Source organism: Cryptomeria japonica, chromosome 8, assembly GCF_030272615.1.
Source record: "Cryptomeria japonica chromosome 8, Sugi_1.0, whole genome shotgun sequence".
Classification (NCBI taxonomy): domain Eukaryota; kingdom Viridiplantae; phylum Streptophyta; class Pinopsida; order Cupressales; family Cupressaceae; genus Cryptomeria; species Cryptomeria japonica.
Window position 1 is genome coordinate 97,872,738 of NC_081412.1, and position 22,982 is coordinate 97,895,719.

Consider the following 22,982-nt stretch of genomic DNA (forward strand, 5'->3'; position numbering starts at 1 on the left):
CTTTTGAGATTGTTACCGGAGTGCATCCTATAGGAATAGCAAAATTAAGAGATATTAGTAGTGAAGACCGGAAGAGTTTAGAAGGAGAATATTTTGTAGATCACATGGAAGCATTGCATATTCAGGTTAAACAACATTTGGAAGACATGAACAACAAATATAAAGAGAAGGCAGATGAGAAGAGGAGACATAAGGAATTTGAAGTTGACAATGAAGTGATGGTGTATTTGAGAAAAGAGAGATTCCAAGTTGGAACTTATAATAAGTTGTAGATGAAGAAGTTTGGACCTTGTAAGATTTTGAGAAAGTTCAATTCTAGAAATGCATATGAAGTGGAGCTACCGGATAGTCTAAGTATTTCACCTCTATTCAACATTGCAGAACTTCATGAATACCATGAATCAGAATTCAGTGAGGATAGTATTGCAGACCTTGAGAAACAATTTCCTCGAAAGAAACTGGATCAGATTGAAGAGATTTTGGACAGTAGGATTGGGCATAGTACCCGGAACAGTTAGTACAAAGAATATCTTGTGAAGTGGAAGAGTAGACCAGCTGAAGATTCATCTTGGATTTCTCAAGCAAAGGTAGATCACCTTGGTTTCCCTCTGAACCTAGCAAAGTGAGAGGCTCACTTTTCATTAACCCCGGATGTCTGATGCAGGAGCATCCCCAGTTCACATCAATCTTGCATCAACCAAAAACATTTTCATTTTCTGTTTTGTTTGCAATTTCAGTTTCCTTTTTATGTGTCCCGATTTTGGCTCACCAGATCCTGTGGAGTAGGATTCTACTTGAAGACTTTATCATCTTTCTTTCTTTCAGACCACATCTCATTTGGATCACTTTTCAGCAAGATATTGCTACTGTTTTCCATGACAGTTTCTTGGTACCGGTTGTTCCTTTGTTACCGATTGCCTGAGACCTTTTTTGGTTATCTACCGGAACCCATTCCGAAGCTTGCAGATCCTTGAGCGTTGATCTCGATGTTTCTTGGTGTGTGGTCGACCTTCTACGTTTCATCCTTTGGATTTTTTGGAGGAATCTCTTGGTGGAGGCCGACCTTGTTCATTTCAAAATTTAGCTCTTGTTCTTCGGGTTTCGATCCCTTTTGGGCCGATTGGATCCTTTGTGTGTGTATATATATATATATATATATATATATATATAGTCATGCTTTAGAATGCAATCAATTAGAATCAATCAGAGTATCAGATAGATAGATTGTGCCTAGAAGATAGATCTTTCGATTCAAGGTCCCGGTTGTGACCTATTCTACCAGGTCTATGTGCCGGTATGTTTTAGCCCAGTTGTTACCAGTTGGATGTAATCAAATTTCATGCAATAAAATTATCTGTTCTACATTGCCTCCATCATATATGTGTGTTTCCGTTGTGTTTACTCTTGCTGGTCGACCTGGATTGATGTCCTTAAGGTCCCTCCTCACCGGTGATTGCTTCAATGTTGATGCGCAGTGCAATTTTCATATAAATATTGTCAAATTTTGGGTGTTAACTTGCAATTGTGTGATATTGAGAGTTATGAAGTATGTTAAAGATCTATCTCTACCCATTACAATTATTTTGAAATTTTAAAGATCTTGGCAAGAATTATAACATAGTAAGTTTTTATAACCCAATGCATGTAGTTTTGTGAAACTTGAAGATAGTGAAATTTAATTTTGGATTACTTATGGTAACAACTAAGATTCATGGTTAATGCTTCTCAACCCTATCAAATTTCAATGACACGACACTTTTTCATATTTGTTTGCTCCTTGTGCTTTGATCCTTAGTGGATTCTAATTTTTTGGATCCATTCACTCAAACATACATTTTAAAGTTAAATATTTAATTATGTATCTTACAATTATCTCATCTCTTTGAATATTGACTATATGAATCATCATCATCTTTTTTGACATAGCGATAACGACTAAGCAATATTCATTTTATTAAATAATCTATTTAATATGTGTTATTTTCTAAATGAAAATCTTATAAAATATTCTAAAACAATAGTCAACCTCAAAGTTACATCTCACTTTTACCATATTAGAACTTGAGAGAATTTTCTCTTAGAGTTATCTATATAACATATAAATCATCATTTGATTTGTTGAAGTTTACTCTAAGAAATATTTAAATTATAACGAAAGCAAATATCTTAATTGAATAATACACTATAGTATCTATTATGCAATTGATCATTATCATGAAAAATGAAATTAACATAAAAATGTTTGAAATGTGAAATAACAGAAATAAATCTACTTTGACATATAACATAAAAGAAGAGAAATAAAATACTTGAAAAAAAAAATTCTATTTAACCCTTGATACTATCAGCTCACATCGAATACACCAATAAATAATAAGTAGAATAATTTAAGATATTAAAAAAATAAGTATAGAAATCGAGATTGACAACAAATATATATTGGTTGCTGATCTTTGTATCAATCTGCATAGATTTGTCTTGATGGGTGATATGTATATTTGATTTTTAAATTGGCAACAGCTTTTTGAAAAATTAGTGAGGATCTACAGACTTGCGGTAGGTGCCGCCAATGTGGCAAACATTTTTCTTGGAAACTGCTTTGGCAAAACAAAGATTAGGATTTCTTGTTATGATGTCAATTACATGAGATTTTTTCCACGATCTCTTCCTTCCCTTGTTTTGGCTTTTGCTTTTGAATTTTTCCCTAATAAATAGCTCATCTAGCTGCTTGAAAGCTCACAATTATTTTTCCCTAATAAATAAGTCATCGAGCTACTTGAAAGCTCAAAAATTGAGCCTGAACCAGTCCATCGAGTGGGCTTTGAGGAGGAAGAAAGAGGAAGAGTTGAATTTCATTGCAGAACGTCATTATGGTAAGTTCTTTGTGGTGAATGTTTACAATTACATAATGGTATCTACAGCAACTGACTTGTTGAAAGCACAACAGGCAGAAAATTCACTGAATTTTGAGAAGATAGAAGCGGATTACCCTTTGATGGAAGATTTCGTAGACTGGAAAGGAAGGCCTGCTGTGAAAGGCAAGCATGGCGGAGTCCGGGCAACACTCTTCGTATACGGTAATATCAATGATAGTAGCAATCAGAATTAAGAATGAATACCTCTAATTTGAGCTGACATATATTTTGACAAACGTTTTAAAACAGTTGCGGAGGCTTTGGAGAACATGGCATTCCTGGGGAACGGAGTGAATCTGGTGCAATATTTTCTGGGTGTCATGCACTACGACGTGAAGGATTCGTCAACCATGCTTACAAATTACATGGGGACGGCCTTCTTACTTGCGTTGTTTGGAGCATTTATATCAGATTCATTTATTACCAGATTCTACACCAACATTATTTTTGCCTTTGTAGAAGTCATTGTAAGTTAACCACGTATTGCATTTTTAAGTTTTGGGAATTGTCAGTGGGTTTTCTTTTATGGCTAAATCCATATGAGTGGATTGCAGGGTTACATATTGCTGACAGTGCAAGCTCACAAACCCTCTCTACACCCTCCTTTCTGCCCAATATTGGATCCTACAGCTAATTGCCCGCATGTCGCTGGGAAAAATAGTGTAATTTTGTACATGGGATTGTACCTGGTTGCGCTTGGAACAGGTGGGTTGAAAGCTGCTCTTCCCACCATGGGTGCAGAGCAATTTGATGAGACGGATCCTGCAGAGAGCAAACAAATCTCTCGCTTTTTCAACTGGTTCTTTTTCAGCATTACTGTGGGAGCAAGTGTAGGAGTGACCTTCTTGGTGTGGGTTCAGACCAGTACCAACCCTAAATTGGGATGGGATTGGGCTTTCGGCATTTCTTTGGGAGCCTTCGTTCTTGTCGTTCTCACCTTGCTCTCTGGCATGACCACATACCGTAACCAAGTGCCTCGTGGCAGCCCTCTCACTAGCATTGCTCAGGTAATGAAAATACCAATGTCTTTAGTTGTCTCATGTCTTTTGTCTCATTGTATTGTTTTACAAGTGATAAGGCAATCTGTGTGTTTTTCCTTAGGTTATTGTTGCTGCAATCCGAAACAGAAACCTTCCCCTTCCAACTGAGACAACAGAGTTGCATGAATTGAACAAGAAGGAAAAAGATACAGAAAAAGAGCTCCTTCTAAACACACAACAATTCAGATATGTATTACAATGCTTAAGGATATAGAAATTAAGGTGTTCAAGAGTGTATTGATGAGCATTAGGATTGGCTTACAGGTTTCTTGACAGAGCAGCCATAGTGGATGAGAGTGAAATAAAAGAAGGAGCAAGACCAAGTCCATGGCGGGTGTGCACTGTGACACAGGTGGAACAAGTGAAAATCCTCGTTCGAATGGTTCCCATCTTTTGCAGCACGATAATGGTGACAACATGCCTTGCTCAGTTGCAGACATTCTCTGTGCACCAGGGAATAACGATGGACAACAAACTAGGATCGATCACTTTTTCTCCGGCCACACTTAGTATCATTCCCCTCATCGTCTTGGTCATTGTCACTCCACTCTACGACCTTGTTTTTGTTCCTTTTGCTCGTCGAATAACAGGTCATGAGCAGGGAATAACAATTCTCCAAAGAATAGGAGTGGGTTTATTTCTTGTCCCTGTATCAATGGCTATAGCTGCCTTGGTGTAGGTGAAGAGAAAAGGTGTGGCAAGAGATCATGGCATGTTAGACAACATACCCTTGTTGCAACCTTTGCCCATCAGTGTTTTGTGGCTCGTATTCCAGTATGTAGTGTTTGGAGTTGCTGATCTCTTTACGGTGGTGGGTCTATTGGAATTTTTCTACAGCCAATCTCATTCTGGAATGAAATCCCTAGGTACTGCTATTACTTGGTGCACCATGTCTCTGGGCTATTTCCTCAGCACTGTTGTGGTCGACATCGTCAATAAAGCCAGTGGGGGTTGGTTAGCTGGCAACAACCTAAATCGTAACGAACTCAATCTCTTCTATTGGACCCTTGCCGTTCTCACTTTTCTAAACTTTATTAACTTCTTATTCTGGGCTCGTTGGTACAAGTATAGGCCGGTTACTCCCCAACATAAGCTTGAATCCTAAAATAATGGCCAATATTAATTAGCCACTATTACCACCCCTCAACAAAGCACCAATTAAAACCAAACTACCAATATGCCATTTGTTATTTGGAAATTTGAATGTTCTAATAAGTCTATTTTTTAAGCTCTTGCTCGTGTCTCCCATTACTGATTTGGTGCTTGGAAAAGATTGCTCCTTTGAACAATCATATTAAATCTCGTCAATCACTTTCTCTTCAATAAAAGTATTTTTATTCTTACAAATCATGTTCTTTTCAAAATCTTTTAATAATATTTTTTATTAATGATGAAAATAGAATTCTAAATAGTCCTAACTTTCTAAGGGAGATCATAACATGCACGTCAATGAAATTCACTATATATAAAATAAATAATAAGAAGGAACAAACAATATTAACAATTACAATATATATTCCTCTTAAAAATGAAAGACCTATCAACAAATTTCACCATGAAACATTAACACTTCAAGAAGCTTTGAACACAAACCCTACCCACAAAATCATTGAAGCAAGTTTCCTTCCTAATTGCTCAACTTTTTAAATTACTAACCATAAATCAGAAATAATTATAAAACTTGTAGTAAACCTCTCATCCTTGTAACCCATCTTCTTCTTTTTTCCTTAGTAACATTTTTACTTTAATTAACCGTGATCTTTATGAAACATTTTTTAATCTAAACAAAAATATATATGACTACTATTTAACTATTTTTAACAATTGTAACATTTAATTATACTTTTTGTAAAAAATCTTTAAACTATATTCAACATTTTATGATAAATATATATTTTTTAATAATATTAATTTTAATTAAATTTTTAATTACATTTATACCAATTTATACTTAAATGTAACATCTTTGAGTATTTAACATGTCAAAATAAACTCAAATATCTATGAATTTTTACCTTAAATAATGATATATGAACTCAATCATAAATAAACATAGAATAATGATCCAAATAAGGATAGAGAGATGAATGAATGGTGGTCTTGTCCATTGTAGCAGCACCAATTAATATTCTAATAAGCTAGAGAGAGTTAACAATGTAATAACTTAGACAAACATAAAAAGCTACAACTCAACCTTGATTAGGAGTGAAAACACATGATACTCAACACAACACTCGGGTATCCATGACAATTCTTATCTTTTTATTTTATTTAATACAATATTAGAATGATAGCATCATAGGACTTGAGAAACTTTGGCAAAGTTTTCCCTTCTAAAATATAATATCTTAACCGACAAAAATGAACAACACAAGAATACCATAACTAAACCAACACTTGAGATTTGAGTGACTTGTAAACAGTGAAGAAAATTCAATATACTTCAAGATTGGAACTTGAAAAGAAAATTTATGGAAGCCAACTCTCCTTCAAATCAAATCCATTTTGTATGTGTTTCTCCTCCAATTGTGATGTCAAAATGAATAAGGCGTATTTGGTCAAAGTGTTATCCCCTTCTCCACGAAGGAAAATCTCATCTACTAGCTAAAGATACCCCAAGTTTTGCAACCTCCTTATACACATGATGATCTATTAATTTTTCTCACATGACTAAAAAAGCCAATTAGAATACTTCATTCCCAAGGACCAATATAGAAAAGTCAAGAAATGCCTCTAAAATGTAACTCCTCATCTATGATGCTTTATAGATGTTCTTACACATTATAGTTATTGTCATATGTAACCTTCCCATCAAGAGAGGTGCCATAACCTGTGATTGACAAACATACAAGAAGAAAGATGAGATCTCTAGAATTCCCACCAAATGGGATGCCCTAAATTATAAATAAATAATAAAATTTAATACTTGAGATTTAATATCTTGTAGGAACCCATGTTCCTTATTTTTAACATAATTAAAGAGAAATTATTGTTTTTGGTTGACTTAAATATCCCAAACCTTGTGATACTCCTAGATTAGAAACTTCAACTATGAAAAAGAATGATATCTTACTAATCTTCAATGTTGTATCCATAGCACTTCATTTCTATTAATAAAATTACATTCACCTCCATCTTGTTCATTCTGACATCTTCATCTTCTAATGACGAACCTTTATTTTAATACTCTTCCCTTCTTCAATATCTTGAATCACATGATAGCTATTAATAATGATGTCAATCAAACAAGTAATGTATAAGAGTACTAGTGAAATTAAGTACAAGAGACACCTCAACAACATTGGGCCAAGAGATTATAAATAAAAAATATGAGATAAGGGTGAAATTTTAGAACTATACACCACTTTCTAATAAAATTATTTGAATAAAATTAAAAATAATCGTATAGAATAATGATACAAATCAATAAACTAGGCAAACATAAATATCTAGAACTCAACTCTTGATTTGGAATGAAAATAAATGAGGTTCAACACAACACTTGGGTATGCATGATATTTCGTATATTCTGTCGGTTAAATATGATATTAGAGTGATTACATAATAAAATCCACTATGCTTCTTACAACTTGGAAACAAACCCTATGGAAGCGAAATATTCTCCAAATCAAAGCCAAATTTTGTGTTTCTCATGTAATTGAGATGCCAAAACAAGTAGTGTATGTTTGGTCAAAGTGCTATCCACTCCTCTAGCAAATAACATCGCATCCAATAGCTAAAAATATCCAAATGTTGCAGCCTCCTTACACATAATATGTGTAGATGTCAAATTTGAACCCTATTATTGTAAACCCTATTTTTAACAACAAAACCCTAGATGTACAATTTGAGTTGACATATATTTTGACAAATGTTTTAAATCATATTTGTTTACTCCTTGTTCTTGTAGTATTTCACCAATACTTTTATCCTTAGTGGAATCTAATATCTCTTCCATGGTATGTGTTCCTCATAAAAATGAGAGACCTACAAACATAAGGCACCATGAAGCATTAGCACTTTAAGGAGCTTTGAACACAAACCCTACCTGCAACATTATTCAAGAAAGTTTCCTTCCTAATTGCTCATCTTTTTTAATTACTAACAATAAATAAAAAATATTTATAAAACTTGTGGTAAACCTCTCATCCTTGTTAACCATCTTCCATTTTTCCTTAGTAACATTTTTACTTTAATTAACCATGTTCTTTCTAAAACATTTTTTAATCTAAACAAAAATATATAACACTACTATTTACCATTTTTTTAACAATTGAAACATTTAATTTTTCTATTTATTCATTTAATCTTTAAATTGCATTTAACATTTTATGTTAAATATATATATATATATATATATATATATATATATATATATATATATAAAATAAAACTAATTTTAATTACATTTATATCAATTTATACTTAAATGTAACATTTTTGAGTATTTAACATATCAAAATAAACTCAAATATCTATGAATTTTCAACTTAAATAGAAATATGAACTCAATCATAAATAGTCATACAATAATGATGCAAATAAGGATAGAGAGATGAATGAATGGTAGTCTTTTCCATTGTAGCAGCACCAATTAAGATTCTAATAAGCTAGAGAGAGTTAACAATGTAATAACTTAGTCACACATAAAAAGCTACAAATCAACTCTTGATTTGGAGTGAAAACACTTGATACTCAGCACAACACTCAAGTATCCATGGCAATTATTATCTTTTTTTGATTTAATACAATATTATAATGATAGACTCATAGGACTTGAGAAAATTTGGCAAAGTTTTCCCTTCTAAAATGAACAACACAAGCATAACATAGCTAAACCAGCACTTGAGATTTGAGTGACTTGTACAAACAATGAAGAAAATTCAATATACTTCAAGATTGGAACTTGAAAAGAAACTTTACGGAAGCCAACTCTCCTTCAAATCAAATCCATTTTGTATGTGTTTCTCCTCCAATTGTGATGTCAAAATGAATAAGGCGTACTTGGTTAAAGTGTTATCCCCTTCTCCACCAAGGAAAATCTCATCCACTAGCTAAAGATACCCCAAGTGTTGCAACCTCCTTATACACATGATGATATATTGATTTTTCTCACATGACTAAAAAATCCAATTAGAAAGATTCATTCACAAGGCCCAATATAGAAAATTCAAGAAATGCCTCTAAAATGTAACTCCTCATCTATAATGATTTATAGATGTTCTTACACATTATATCACTGTCATATGTAACCTTCCCATCAAGAGAGGTGTCATAACTTGTGATTGACCAAAATACAAGTAGAAAGATGAGATCTCTACAATTCCCACCAAATGGGATGCCCTAATTTATAAGTAAACAATAAAACTTAATACTTGAGATTTTATATCTTGTAGGAACCCATGTTCCTAATTTTTAACAAAATTAAAGAGAAATTATTGTTTTCGGTTGATTTCAATCTCCCAAACCTTGTGATACTCCTATATTAGAAACTTCAACTATAAAAAAGAATGATATCTTACTCATCTTCAATGTTGTATCCATATCACTTAATTTCTATTAACCAAATTACATCCACCTCCATCTTGTTCATTCTGACATCTTCATCTTCTAATGAGGAAGCTTTATTTTAATACTCTTCCCTTCTTCAATATCTTGAATCACATGATAGCTATTAATAACCATGTCAATCAAACAAAGAATGTATAAGAGTACTAGTGAAGTTAAGTACATGAGACACCTCAACAACCTTGGGCCAAGAGATTATAAATAAAAAATATGAGATAAGGGTGAGATTTAATAACTATATACCACTTTTTAATATAATTATATGAACAAAATTGAAAATAATTATATAGAATAATGATACAAAGTAATAAACTCGGTAAACATAAATATCTAGAACTCAACTCTTGATTTGGAATGAAAATACATGAGGCTCAACACAACACTTGGGTATGCAAGATATTTCATATATTGTGTCACTCAAATATGATATCAGAGTGATTACATCATAAAATCCACTATGCTTCTTACAACTTTGAAACAAACCCTATGGAAGTGAAATATGCTCCAAATCAAATCTAACTTTTGTGTTACTAATGTAATTGAGATGCCAAAACAATTAGTGTATGTTTGATCAAAGTTCTATCCACTCTTCTACCAAATAACATCACAACCAATAGCTAAAAATATCCAAGTGTTGTGCAACCTCTTTACATATAATATGTGTATATGTTAAATTTGAACCCTATTATTATAAACCCTATTTTTAAACACAAAACCCTATATCTACAATTAAATTCAACAACACATCAATGAAGAACCAACAAATATGCAAAATCATGAAATGAACCAAATGATGCTTAAAAAACATTCAAATGGGTTTGATCTTCATTATTTTCCTATCTCTAGACATTGATCTTGTTTTGATATGGTTTCTCTCAAATTTTTGTGCTCGCACAAGAGCTCAATGAAGAACAAATGTGGTTATGATGATTTAGACTTGATTGTGATGTCGTTGGCTAAATTTAATTTGGTAGAATGTAACTATGCTCCAAGATTCAATGATGAAGGATGAGAGGAGGAAGCCTCTTATATATAGAGAACATCCTAAAAAAGGAAAGATAGGATTAAGATGTGGGATGAAAGATGGTCGGCTAAGATTGGAGGATAGGTAGAGGAAATAATAAAATAAAGAAATTAGTTAAGATGGATAAGGGTCCACTTATCATTTAGATATAAACGAGATAGGAACAAGGGTAAATGAATTAAAGAACTTGTTTTTGTAGACACCTAAAACTTGCACAGCTAGTTAAATAAATTTTAATCATTTAATCAGCTTTTATTCGCCTAATAAGTAGACTAAGATTTAATTAATATTCCTATTCTTCCAATCACCATATTAATCAAATTAAAGATTTGATTAAAATCCATTTCTTCTAGCCTAACCTATTAATTAAAACTAAGGTTTGATTAAGTACCCTTTAGCCATTTAATTGAATAAATCTTATTTATTTAATTAAAACCCCTTTTCCCTTTTAATTGAATTTACATTTGATTAAAATCCCTTTGCATTTCAATAAATCATTATTTATTTGTGAATAGTCCCCCCACTTGCAAAATCCTACAAATGCAAGTTGCACCCCTTTTTGGCTAAAATAAAATTTTCATTTTATCTAAAAATGCATATTTTCCTTCACTTGCATTCTCCTACATTTTCCATTAGCATGCTAGTATTCTTCTAGAACCCCTCTAACCCCTAATTAATTAGCCTAAATTCTTCTAATCTTGTCACATCCTTAAAATTGGGGGAGTCACTTCTCCAAATTTGGGGAAAGTCTTCAAAATGTGTTGAAGACTCTACCTTCTTCAACAAATTAACTTGTTGAGTCTTCCAAGTTACTTGTAAGGTTATCTAACTTTCAACAAGATAACTTCCAAAGTCTTACAAGAGCATTTAATGCCTCTTCCAAGACATCACCCTAGCCCATGATGGTTGTCCCTTTGGCCATCCCTCAACTTTGTACAAGAGTTTACCTCTTGGACAATAGCATGCTCCCTTGGATAATGGCATTATCCAATGATGTCATCCCTTGAGGTTATCCCTAATGCTTACTTAGCATCTAAAGCTTTCTTAGCATCCTCTCCAACCATCTCAAGGTGACATTTGTCAACTTGGGACTAGATTGAATACCCCTCATGGATTGATATCTTTCAATCCTTATCCTTGTTAAGATTGCTCAATCTTGGCCATCCATTTATCTATTTTCTCTATAAATAGAGCCTATTTCTTCAATCTTAGGATCCATAATCTTTTGCATCCATATTATGGCTATTTTATTGTGTAGGTTATCAAGGATCTCTAAATGTTCACCCTCAAGCATCTAGGCCATCCTAATTACATCATAGTTTAGATTATATCATGTTTTAGATTATCATTTAGTTTAATTTAATATCAATTACATAGCATTCTCATATCTCATCTTTATCTTAGCTTAATTACATCACTTAATCTTTCAAATTGGTAATAAACCTCCATCTTGCATATCATCTATCATAGTTCTTCATCCATATCATATCAATAGTTTTTCATCTAATCACTAGGATCTTAGTTGCATCCATTTTGATCCTAGATCATTCTTCATCTCTCATTCTTTAGGTTGATATCTAAAAGATCAAGTGCTCTTCCAAGCTGAGAGCCACCTTGAATCTTGAAGATCCTTGGAGATAGAGAACCATGAGACGGTTTTGATCAATTTGATTTGATGAACATGTTTTCTTAATTTATATTTCTTAATATATTGTTTTGTGGGTATATTTGATGTTTGCTTGCCTTGCAGGCCTCCAACAAATCAAGTGTACATTTTTGGTGCCCACCGTGTGGCTAGACCCCTAATTTGATCAAATATTTAACATTTTTATGCAGGTCCGACCAAGAAATCTTTCATAATCTTTTAATGCATACGTGGTATGTTGCAGCGTATTTTCTCTCTATTATAGCGTGTTTGTTCTCTTTTATAGCACATACAATCACTATTATAGCGCATTTGAAGTATGGTACAATGCATTCACCCTCTGTTTTAGCATATTTACATCTTCTGTCTTTTTCTGGTTTTGGACAGTTTAGCGCATTCACTCTGTTTTAGTGCATTTGTCACAAAGGAAAAAAATTTGTAATTTGGTTTGGCAAATTAGGCTTGTCTAGCCCACCAAGTGATTGGGATTTTCACTAAATTCTTTTTTCTGTACCTAGTTTCTAACAGTTTCCTGCAGGTTGGAGGAGTTAAATTAGGATTTTTTTATTTCTTTCTAGCTTTTTTCAAAGTTGGGTAAAAAGAATTCATATTTCCTTTTTGGTAAAAAGAACCTCACAATTTCATTTCGGTGCTCTAAAATAAATGAAACTTGTCTTTTGGGCTCTAAAAAGAACATCACTTGCAAAGATAAAAAGAATCACAAATCAAATTTTGTTTTCTTGCAAGTTAGGAGCAAAAACACTTCAAATTTGGGATTAAAAAGAACAAAAAATATTTCATTTTCTTGCAAAGGTAAAATTCATAATCAATCTATTTGCAAGTTAAAAAGAACAATCAACTTGTTCTTTTTTTGAAAAATCGATTTACTTTATAGCAACGTGCTTTCATTTGTTGACCAGAATTTCACTTTCCTAGTTAGAAAACAACTTCTATGTGGGACTAAAATAAACACCATGTTTGATTGGAGCAACATCTCCAATTAGGACTTAGAAAATAATTTCTTTGAAAAGGTAAAAAGAACATTGTATGCTTTGTTAGCCTTGGTTATCACCCATGATTCACATCAAATCATTGATATAAAATTATTTTTTGTATTAAATGTTTTCATTTAATTATAATCCATTGTTGGTTTTAAGCTCCCACTTAGAATTCACCAAAGCACCTAGTCCTATTGCCTAATTGGAGGGGGCTACACCCTAGTCAATGTGGCCTTTAACCCACCATCCCACTAGTAGTGTTAATTTTTATCAAAAAACCAATAATGAGTGTTGAAGTTGTATGTGTGCCCAAGGGTCCAACATATGGCCCCTCATACCCTAATTGGGATTTTTTTTAAGTAGCCATAATCTTGTTCCACGATGTCTATTTTTTGAAAAAATATATCATGTAAAAAATTTGGCTCGGTGTACTTTCCAATGGATTCGATTATTTTTTAAAATTATATTTTCTAGTATCAATAATCTTTCTTTGAATTCAAACCACTATTTTTGGCTCCCAATCTAGTGAGTTTTTGGCACAATCTCTAATTTTAATGATTCCTACGATGTTGGAAAGGAATTTAGAAGCTCTTTCAATTCATCCATGCACTTTTTCTAGATTTAGTCCTACGAACATTTTATTTTAGTTATTTCCTTAAAGGTACCTTGGGTATTACTTGGACATGCTAGGATTTCAGAATGTGCTATTATGATCAAATCAATTCATTTCAACTTCTATTCATACATCAATATCTTGTTGCTTCAATTAGATTTCAGGGTTGCTCCATAAATAGTTTTCTAATGTTCCTTAGTAGTAGGAAAGTCAATCTTTTCTTTTTCTTCATCAAATTCTAGTGTTTCTCCATCAAGAATTTTTAGTGTTTCCTAGCATCAAAATAATCAAATGTCTTTGTTTCTTTAATTAAGGTTCCAAATTTTTCTCCAAAATGAGCTTCTAGTGTTTATTTTCAAAAGGTTGTTGTCATTTTTCTTTGTGTGTTTGGGGAGGTGAGGGTTCTATATAATCTAGATCTATTTCCTTCCTATGAATGTATTTCTTAGTAGTATCATTAATTCCTCCATCTTTCATCTCTTGATTATATCTTTCCTCTCTTTTGGGGAGATTTTTTTTCCCACAAGGTTTTACTACCATGGCCTAGTAGCCAAGACCCATAATAATCTTTTTCTTTGCAATATTTGCATAATAATCTTCATCTCCCTGAGTTGCACTTAAGGGGGGTGTTGGCACATTCATAAGATATTTTACCTAAGTAGCTCACTAGTAGGTTCTATTCACATTCTTAAGTTTATTTGGGTTCTAGGTAATATATCTAAAAGATTGTTTTGAATAGATTAAACTAGGAGAAGGCCGAATTTTTACATAATTATAAAACCAACAAGCGAAAAACACCAAGGTCTCATGAGGAGTAAGGGCTCAAGACCAGAATGCCTACTACCAAAAGGAATCCAGTAGGCATACAAAACAACTAAAAAAACCAAAAAAACTAACAAGAAGAACCAAATGGCCTAAAAAATAACAAAACACACCTCTACCAAAGGCATGAACCAATGGCCAGCTTGGTGAGGGACAACACTAGCTTCTTACCCTAGCTGATTTCTTTTCCTTTTTCTAAAAACGAGACCTTCCTATGAGAACCTTTCCTAGAGAAGATGGTTGGGGAATTTGGGGTTGCGTTCATGGTTGACACAAACACCTCCAGCCTAGTGGTAATGGAAGACTGCAAATATCACTACTTTTTTTTCTCACCTCCTCTTGGTTTCATCTTGTAAGGCTTGGAGAGTAGTGAAGTTCTTCCTGGTCATCTCCATGTTCTAAGTAAACATATTCTCCATTTTCCTTTTTATGGAGTCCTAATTATCATGCAGCACCTCAACCACTTCTACCAAATCCTTCATGTCATTACCTTGGTTTATTTTCTCACTAAGATCATTCACTATCTTCTTCAAACATTCCCACTTTTCAACCATTTCAATGAATTTACTAGCCACCATCTGAATACCCTGGTCCTTATCGTTCATATCCCAACTCCAGGCTTTGGCATCCACTTCAGTGAGGGCTTCAATTCTATTAATTTTATTTTTAGCCACCTCAATTTTCCCAAGAAGCCAATGGATAGTAGGTTCATACTTATTGTAACCCTCACAAAATTCATTCACTTTGACCTCAAAGAGGGGAAATTCCTCCTTAATCAAAGCATTCACAAGTGAAGAATGAGGGGAGCTAGGGAGTGGAGGAGGGGTGGAAGGGGTAGTAGCATTTCTCATAGAGTTGTTAGGGTTCCATTCAAATCTAGTGGACCAAGAAGAAGTAATCTCCTTTGAATCCTATTCACTAAATTTTGGCTTTGTAACAAAGAATTCACCAATAGGGGGCTGAAGAGGTTCTTTGACTTAGTAGTTCTAGAAGGGTTAACCTGATTAGGATTATTTTGGAGCTTTGGGGCTACTTTAGTATCAACTGGGTTGACCGATAACTCAACACACGGAAAGGATTAATGGTTGGGCCACAACTTGGGGTTAAACCCATGTGAAAATTATAAAGTTCCAAAATGAGACCTTCATGTAAGGGAATGGTACCTTTAGATTTTGTAACCACAACAGATTGGGAAATGGATGAGAAAATCCAAAAAGGAAATTTCATTTTTATGTCATACATTAAATGATTAAGGATGGGAAATAGTTGGGAGTGGGAGTGCTTAAACTGCCTGTCCAAGGTGAAAATTTTATCAAGACGAATGTTGCCACTTTTTCGATTCTCGGTAAGGCATCCCTTTTGAACTCACTTTGGAGATGGGCAACATTCTCACCTAGGCCCATTTTTTTTTGAATTCCTCCTTATAGTTACCCTTAGGATTTTTTGGGATGGACATTCCTTCCACAACTAACCCAGTGGCAGCTGCAGAAGTCCTAGAGGACTGTTAGTTGTAATAAGATCTTATTATATCTTATGACACTTAATTCTTGATTCCTAGGTCATTTGATAGTTATTAAGTTAGTTATCTTAAGTCATATGATTAAGACACATGTCATAATATTGTCTAATCCTATTTATCTACCTTGTAATTAAGAAATTCATCGTATGTACATTTTTATTCATTCAATCATCCATTATCTACCTAGCTATTTTTTCCATTCTCTCTTATGGAAGGTTATTTTTTCTTTATGGGTGATCTTGGGGTGTGGGGAGTTCACAATAAACTCCTAAAAATCCTATTTCATGTTATCATCCATTAGAAAGATATTTTTTTATTGCATAAATTATGTTCCTTGATGTGTATTCCTTGTTTTATATATGTAGGTCTATTCATTATGTGGACATCATAGAAACAAAATCTAGTTAAAATTATACTACCTAAATCTTCAACTCAACTTAATACTTTTACTAAAAAATGCTTTAAAATATCTTGATGACATATAGAAGGAACATATTTTTATTTCTTCTTAAATTAGTACAAAAATTCTCATCATAAATATAATTTTTTATTTGAATCTTTCCCTAGTATGTTGACTTCATAGGTGATATTTGATTTCTTTGAATTGTCACTATGTTTAATCCAATAATTATCATATGCATTAAAGTTATCTAGGAAAGGATCATTTATATAATATCTACTTTAATTTCATATTTGTATTTATCATTGGTTCTTGTATTATTAAAAGTCTTAAATCCTCTTAATGACGAATTAGTCAATTCTCCTTTCCAAATTATTTTATAGATATTTTGTTTTAATTTTACAATTGAAATCATCAAACTAGATAATTGTAGTATTAGCCTTGTGTCAAAGCACAATAATAATTTGCATTTGTAACTCCAAAAGATATTCTTCTTTTAATTATGTCATTATTTAAATCTAAAAAATTATTATTTTTCAATTTGTCCACATTATTATTAATTAGATTGTTGTACATAGGTAGGTCAACAATTTTTTTATATCATTTTAATTTTAATTATTACTAAGAAAAATAAATTTTCCATTCAAATACTTTATTATCATTGAAAGTATGTAATTTGTTAGAGTTGTCTTGTATTAGCTAATAATTATTTATTTAATTATTAGTCTATTTTACTCTACGCTTAAGCTAAACTTAGGCATTTAATAATATGGTAGGTATTTAATAATTATTCTAATTATTAAATAAACTTTATCTCTTTAGGGTTTCTTTAGGGTTGCATATTCTCCTTTTATAAAGATTGTATTCTATTTTTTTCTATTCTATTCCCTCTTTGAAAGATAATATTTTTCTTCAGAGCCATTATTATGTTTTTGTCTCCAATCTTCTCTTGTGATAGGTATTTTTCTTCCAGGTGCTCTTGGGATCTCTGAAGTCGTATTTTCTCAACTTCTTCATGGTATCAGAGCCTACATCTACTGCTTCTTGTTCCTGATTTTTCAAAAGATTTTTTTTTGGAGGTAAGGGTTTCAATTTTTTTTTTAGTTTTACTTTGGATTTGGGGTGCTTCTTTGTTTCTAGCCATTTTGAGCTGAAACAAACCTTGTCATTGAGCTCAGAACACCAAAAAACCCCCATTTTCATATAAAATTTGTCCAATTTTGACAACTTTGGCTCTAGGAATTTTTTTTTTGATTTTGGCCCTTCAAGGGCATGTTTTTTGAGAAAAATTAAAAATAATAATTTTTGGGCACTTTAACAGCTTGTCCAAGCTGGAAACCTCACTGTTGACAGTTGGTGGTCTGTTAACTGTTGGGGCCAACCCTCATGATAACCGCCGGCCAACAAACCATGGCGACTTCATCGTTGGCTACCACCTGCCCCCCAGAGCCACCGCTCGGGACCCACCTGTCACTGCCGCCCGGAGCTCAGCCACTGCCCGACCACAGCTAGCTATTGCTCTTCCTAGCCATTGCTAGCCACTGCCACTTAGCCCAAGCTCCACCTCCCTACCACCAGCAGGGGGGCTTTTTTTTCTTTAAAGGGTTTTTTGATAGGCTATTAGTTTTTTTGTCATAACTTGGGAAAACAGAGTCAATTTTTAAAAAATATTATATCGTTGGAAATCTCTTTTCAATCTCTATTCAAATCTAGAGGTGATATTTTCTTATTTTTTCATTTTGTATCTGTTCTTTTGCCATCAAAGTCAGATCTATTTTTTGCACTTGGGGAGCTATAACTTGGGTAAATAGACTTCGTTTTCGGCAAACAAATAGGCGTCAGAAAGATCTTGGAGAGTCTTATTCATATTTGGGGTTCATTGTTCGATAAATTTTACTAGGTACACAAGATATTCATCTAAATATTTTTTCTCTCTTTCCTTTCATTCTGGCTCTTAGATTGTATTGGGGTTTACTTCAAAAAATTAGAACACCTAAAGCTAAAAAATCAGAACACCTAAATTACTACTTTCTGTAATTTACTTTAGAAAATCAGAACACCTAAAGCTAAAAAAACCCTTCTGCATCCTCTATCTAGTATGAAAGATCACTTAATTAAAAAAATCAAGAGCAGGTACAAGTACAGGTACACGTGACAGATTCTTCAGTTGAGCTTCTTACATCCCAGAACTATCACCTCTAGGAAGCTCATATGACGAGGCTTCTCAGATCATGAGGGTTGTGGTCCTATTTGGATGCGGATCAGCCTCAGCTACAACATCCTTTTGAGATTCTTCAAAATAAGAATAAGATGAATGAGGCTATGGGTGTCATCTCCTTACATGTTTTAGACAGCTTGCTTTTTCACCTTGATGGTTTGCTCACTCCTCAGACTATGTGGTCCAAATTTGATACTCTCTTTGGTACTATCAGTGAGCTCAGAGCATTACAAATTGAGGCAAATATCTCTTCCTTGTTACCCGAGTCCTTTCCTCACATTGAGGACTTTCTGAACAAGTTTAAAACCACTAGATCTATCATCCAAAGTTGTGGTATAAATAAAGTAGACATAGAGTGTATCTACTTGATTCTATCTAAGCTTCAAGGTCCCTATCAGATATTTGTTTCCACATTTTATTCTACTATGGATTCCTTGGGCACATGCTTCTCCATGGCTACTTTTGATGTGTTTTGTGATCTCTTGAAGGTAAACCCACAATAGTGGGTTACACTTTTTTGCCAACTTTGACACTTCAATTTTCATTAAAAAAAAAAACCTCACATTCAGACACTTATTACTGCTAAACCATAAGGAATTTGTAGATGATGTGAACTAGTGATTTGTGACATTTTGTGTGTAGATTCTAAATATATTTTTTTGAAATTTTTTTTTTTATCTCCCTCAAAAACTAGTTTTTCACAAAAAACAACATCTTTTAAGAGTGATACTCATTTGGTATGGCATAACTTTTTTTCTAAAATAGATAAGAATGTGATTCTTTCAAATTTAATTTTGTGGCATCCATATCTAATGTTTCCAATTGGTTCCATAACATTATCTTAAATATTTCATATTTAATTAAGTTTTGAAGTTGAGTTAACTATAATTTTGACATATGTTCATTTGGTTGATCATAACTTGTTGTGTATGTATCCAAATTCAATTTTTTTTTGTTGGAAAGAGGACTTCAATACCTAGTGCACGGATATTTTTTAGAATTTGTTTTCACTCATTTACTATTTTTCCATAACCATTGAACTCGAAAGTTGATGTTTGGTATGAAACCTAGGTTTAGTTAATCTAAAAAAAAAACATAATAAACTCTTTATATGTTAAAATAATAGTCATTAGAAAGCTTGCTTCCAGTAGTACTATCATGTATTTGGGTTTACCAAAATTTGTCCATTTCAGCCCCCAATTTGAGCTTCGAAGGACAAAAATCTACAGAAACCATGAGAGGCTTGGGGAGTCCAAAACCAAGTTGGTTCGATAGAACATATGCTCTATCAAAGGGGTTCGATCGAACCCCCTAATGCAAATTTTGCATTTTATGCTATTTTGGGTTCAATCGGAAGTGGGTTTCGATCGCATGTGTTTTTTACATTCGATCGAAAGGGGGTTTCAATAGAACACGGCTAAAATCGAGTTTTGGACAAAAGAGTCAATTTTTTTCGTCTGAAAAAGTGTAACCCACTATTGTGGGTTCACCCTTGACTTGTGAGTAGGCTCACCTATCTTAGTTGGACACTCTCATAGGATCAAAGAAAAACGCATTGGTTGCTCAAACATCTAAAGAGAACAAGAAGTAGAAACCAAAGCCTAAGAAGGATTCAGCTGGCAGTGAGCATTCCTCCCAACCACCACCTAAGTCAGATTATAAACCAAAGCCCTATCCCAAACATGAGAAATCTTCTAAGTTCGATGAGTCTTCCTCTGAGACTAAGAAGAAATCAGATGAACTTTGCAATTTTTGTGGCAATGAAGGACATCCAGTTTCTCAGTGTTAGAAATGATTAGAGGCTTTGGAGGAAGCAATGCAACAGCATCATATTTCTTCTCCTCAGCCTCCATCTGCCTCTTCTATGAGGAAAGGACATGCTCTTTCTGCATGAACTATTACTTATGCATCCACTTGGATTATTGATTTAGGGGCTTCTCATAACAACTTGTTGCCTCAAGTGCTCACAATGATACTTTATAGATTGCAGTTGGTGACTCAGCACAACTTTCAATTTCAAGTTCAGGTTATGTTCCATTGACAGGTGGTTGTTTTTAGGATGTTCTTTTGGTTCCTGACATTTTGACAAACCTCCTCTTTGTTTATTAGATTTGTCATTCTGGCTCTGGTAAAACAATTGAGTTATCACCACATGATGTGGTTATTAGAGAGCTCCATGATCCTGATTTGATTGTGGCTATTGGCAGTGACATTGGTCTTGATTCTCGGTTATATTAGTTTGATGGATTTGAGAGTCCAGATGGTTCAGGTGTTTCTCTTGTAGCACATGCAAATTCATTGAGCAGACTTTGGCATGAGCGTTTTGGCCATGTCAATTATAGATACTTAAAACAGATGAGCACACAAGCACTTGTGATTGGGCTCCCTCAGATATCCTATACTGATGGTGTATGTCAAGGTTGTGCACTTGGCAAGCATCACCAGGAAGCTTTTCCTACAGGAAGAGCCACACATGCTAAGGCACCCTTGGATTTGGTACACAATGATCAATTGTCCTTTCTGACTTCAACTTTTTTAGGGTCCAAGTATGTGCTCACTTTCATTGATGACTTCCCCAGATGTACATGGGTGTACTTTCTTAAGTACAAGTCTGATGTCTTTAATTCATTTCAAGTCTTTAACGCATTTGTAGAGAATCAGTCTGGTCTTTCTATCAGGAGGATACACACAGATAATGGGAGAGAATATGTAAATCAAAATTTTATAGATTTCTACATAGAGCATGGTTTGCAGCATCGGCTATCAGTTCCTCACACTCCTCAGCAGAATGGTGTTGTTGAGAGAAATAACATAACACTACAGGAGAAGGCCAATTGTATGCTTCAGTCACTTTCTATGTAACCTTCTTTTGGGGTTGAGGTAGTTAATTGTGCCACTTATATTCAGAATCATATGCCTCATAAGGCACTACGCCAGATGACTCTTGAGGAGGCTTGGTCCCATGTCAAGCCTGATGTTTCTATTACTACTTATCAAATTGCCATTAGTTTCATATCCAAAGTCATACTATATATTCTAGTCGGTTAGTATTACCAAATCATGCAGTCGGTACACACAGAGAAGTCAGTATGAACAGTCTGGTCGGTTACTAAAGAAAGCAGTCACAGAATGCAGTATTCACCGAGCTGTTTACCGAGTAAAGTTTCATGGCTACCGAGTGGTAAAGTTAACTCACCGAGTTGATATTCACCGAGTGAAATGTTTTACCAGATACATTGAACTTGGACATGCACATGAAAACGTGTTACAACATCGAGGCACATCTAATCGTTTTTGCATTGGGAATTGCACTATGAGATTGTGTATGATTACAAGGTCAATCTAACCAATGAGATATTTTGTTTAGTTATTCATTTGAAGAATCTTTTGTAAGATCGAAGCAATGAATCAGATCACCGCTGTAAGAGATCTATTTATACAGCATGATTCTAGGATTAGATATATGAGATGCAATAAGAGATAACAGAGTGTATGCATGAAGGAAGACTATTACAGAGACACAGAGAGGTCACCGAGAAGGTTATCAGTGAATAGTCGAAGAATAGAGTAAACAGAAGGGTTTACCGAGTTTCATTATGGGTTACCGAGGTATGCTACAAGCTAGGTAATCTTATTCAGAGTACATAGAATCTGCTTTAGCATTTCAGATGTAAAGTTGCAAATATTTGTAATGATTTTATTGTAATATTTTGAAGTTGTAAGAGAAACCTTTAACAGGGTAAAAGACTCTAACCAAGTCTATAAATTGCAAATCCTTTAACCAGGTGCTACACTTATATAGTGTTGTAAAAATCCTTTAGTAAGGTAGATCTAACTGATCTTGATACTCCTAACAGGGTAAACTATCAGAAATAGCTAAATGTAGCTCTAACCGAGCATTCTTTATTATTGCAGTAGTGAAGTTGTGGGTGCCATCCCCACCGCAGTTTTTCTCTCTAACCAAGAGTTTTTGCGTGACCAAAATATATGTGTTATGGAGTGAATCATGTATGATTGTTATCTGTTGATTTTAGTTTTATTTTATGTTACTGCACTATTATGTTTATGCATAACAGTAAGGTTATTATCAGAGAAAATTTTTGGAGTACTGATTCACCCCTCCCCTCTCAGTACATTAGCTTTCTATATTGGGCCTAACAGTTTCATCATTTTGAGTTTTTGGTAGTGATGCTTGGGCATTTATTCCAGATGCTCAAAGG

The 22,982-nt window shown here is 33.7% G+C and overlaps 1 protein-coding gene across 1 annotated transcript; it reads left to right on the forward strand.

Moving 5' to 3' along the window:
* The first annotated feature begins 2,908 nt into the window (after positions 1-2,908).
* Positions 2,909-4,634, forward strand: LOC131857540 (protein NRT1/ PTR FAMILY 4.3-like). Its single transcript, XM_059210207.1, has 5 exons — positions 2,909-3,077; positions 3,165-3,382; positions 3,470-3,922; positions 4,017-4,072; positions 4,220-4,634. The coding sequence occupies exons 1-5, from the start codon at positions 2,909-2,911 to the stop codon at positions 4,632-4,634; spliced, it is 1,311 nt and encodes a 436-aa protein (XP_059066190.1).
* Positions 4,635-22,982: the final 18,348 nt, after the last annotated feature.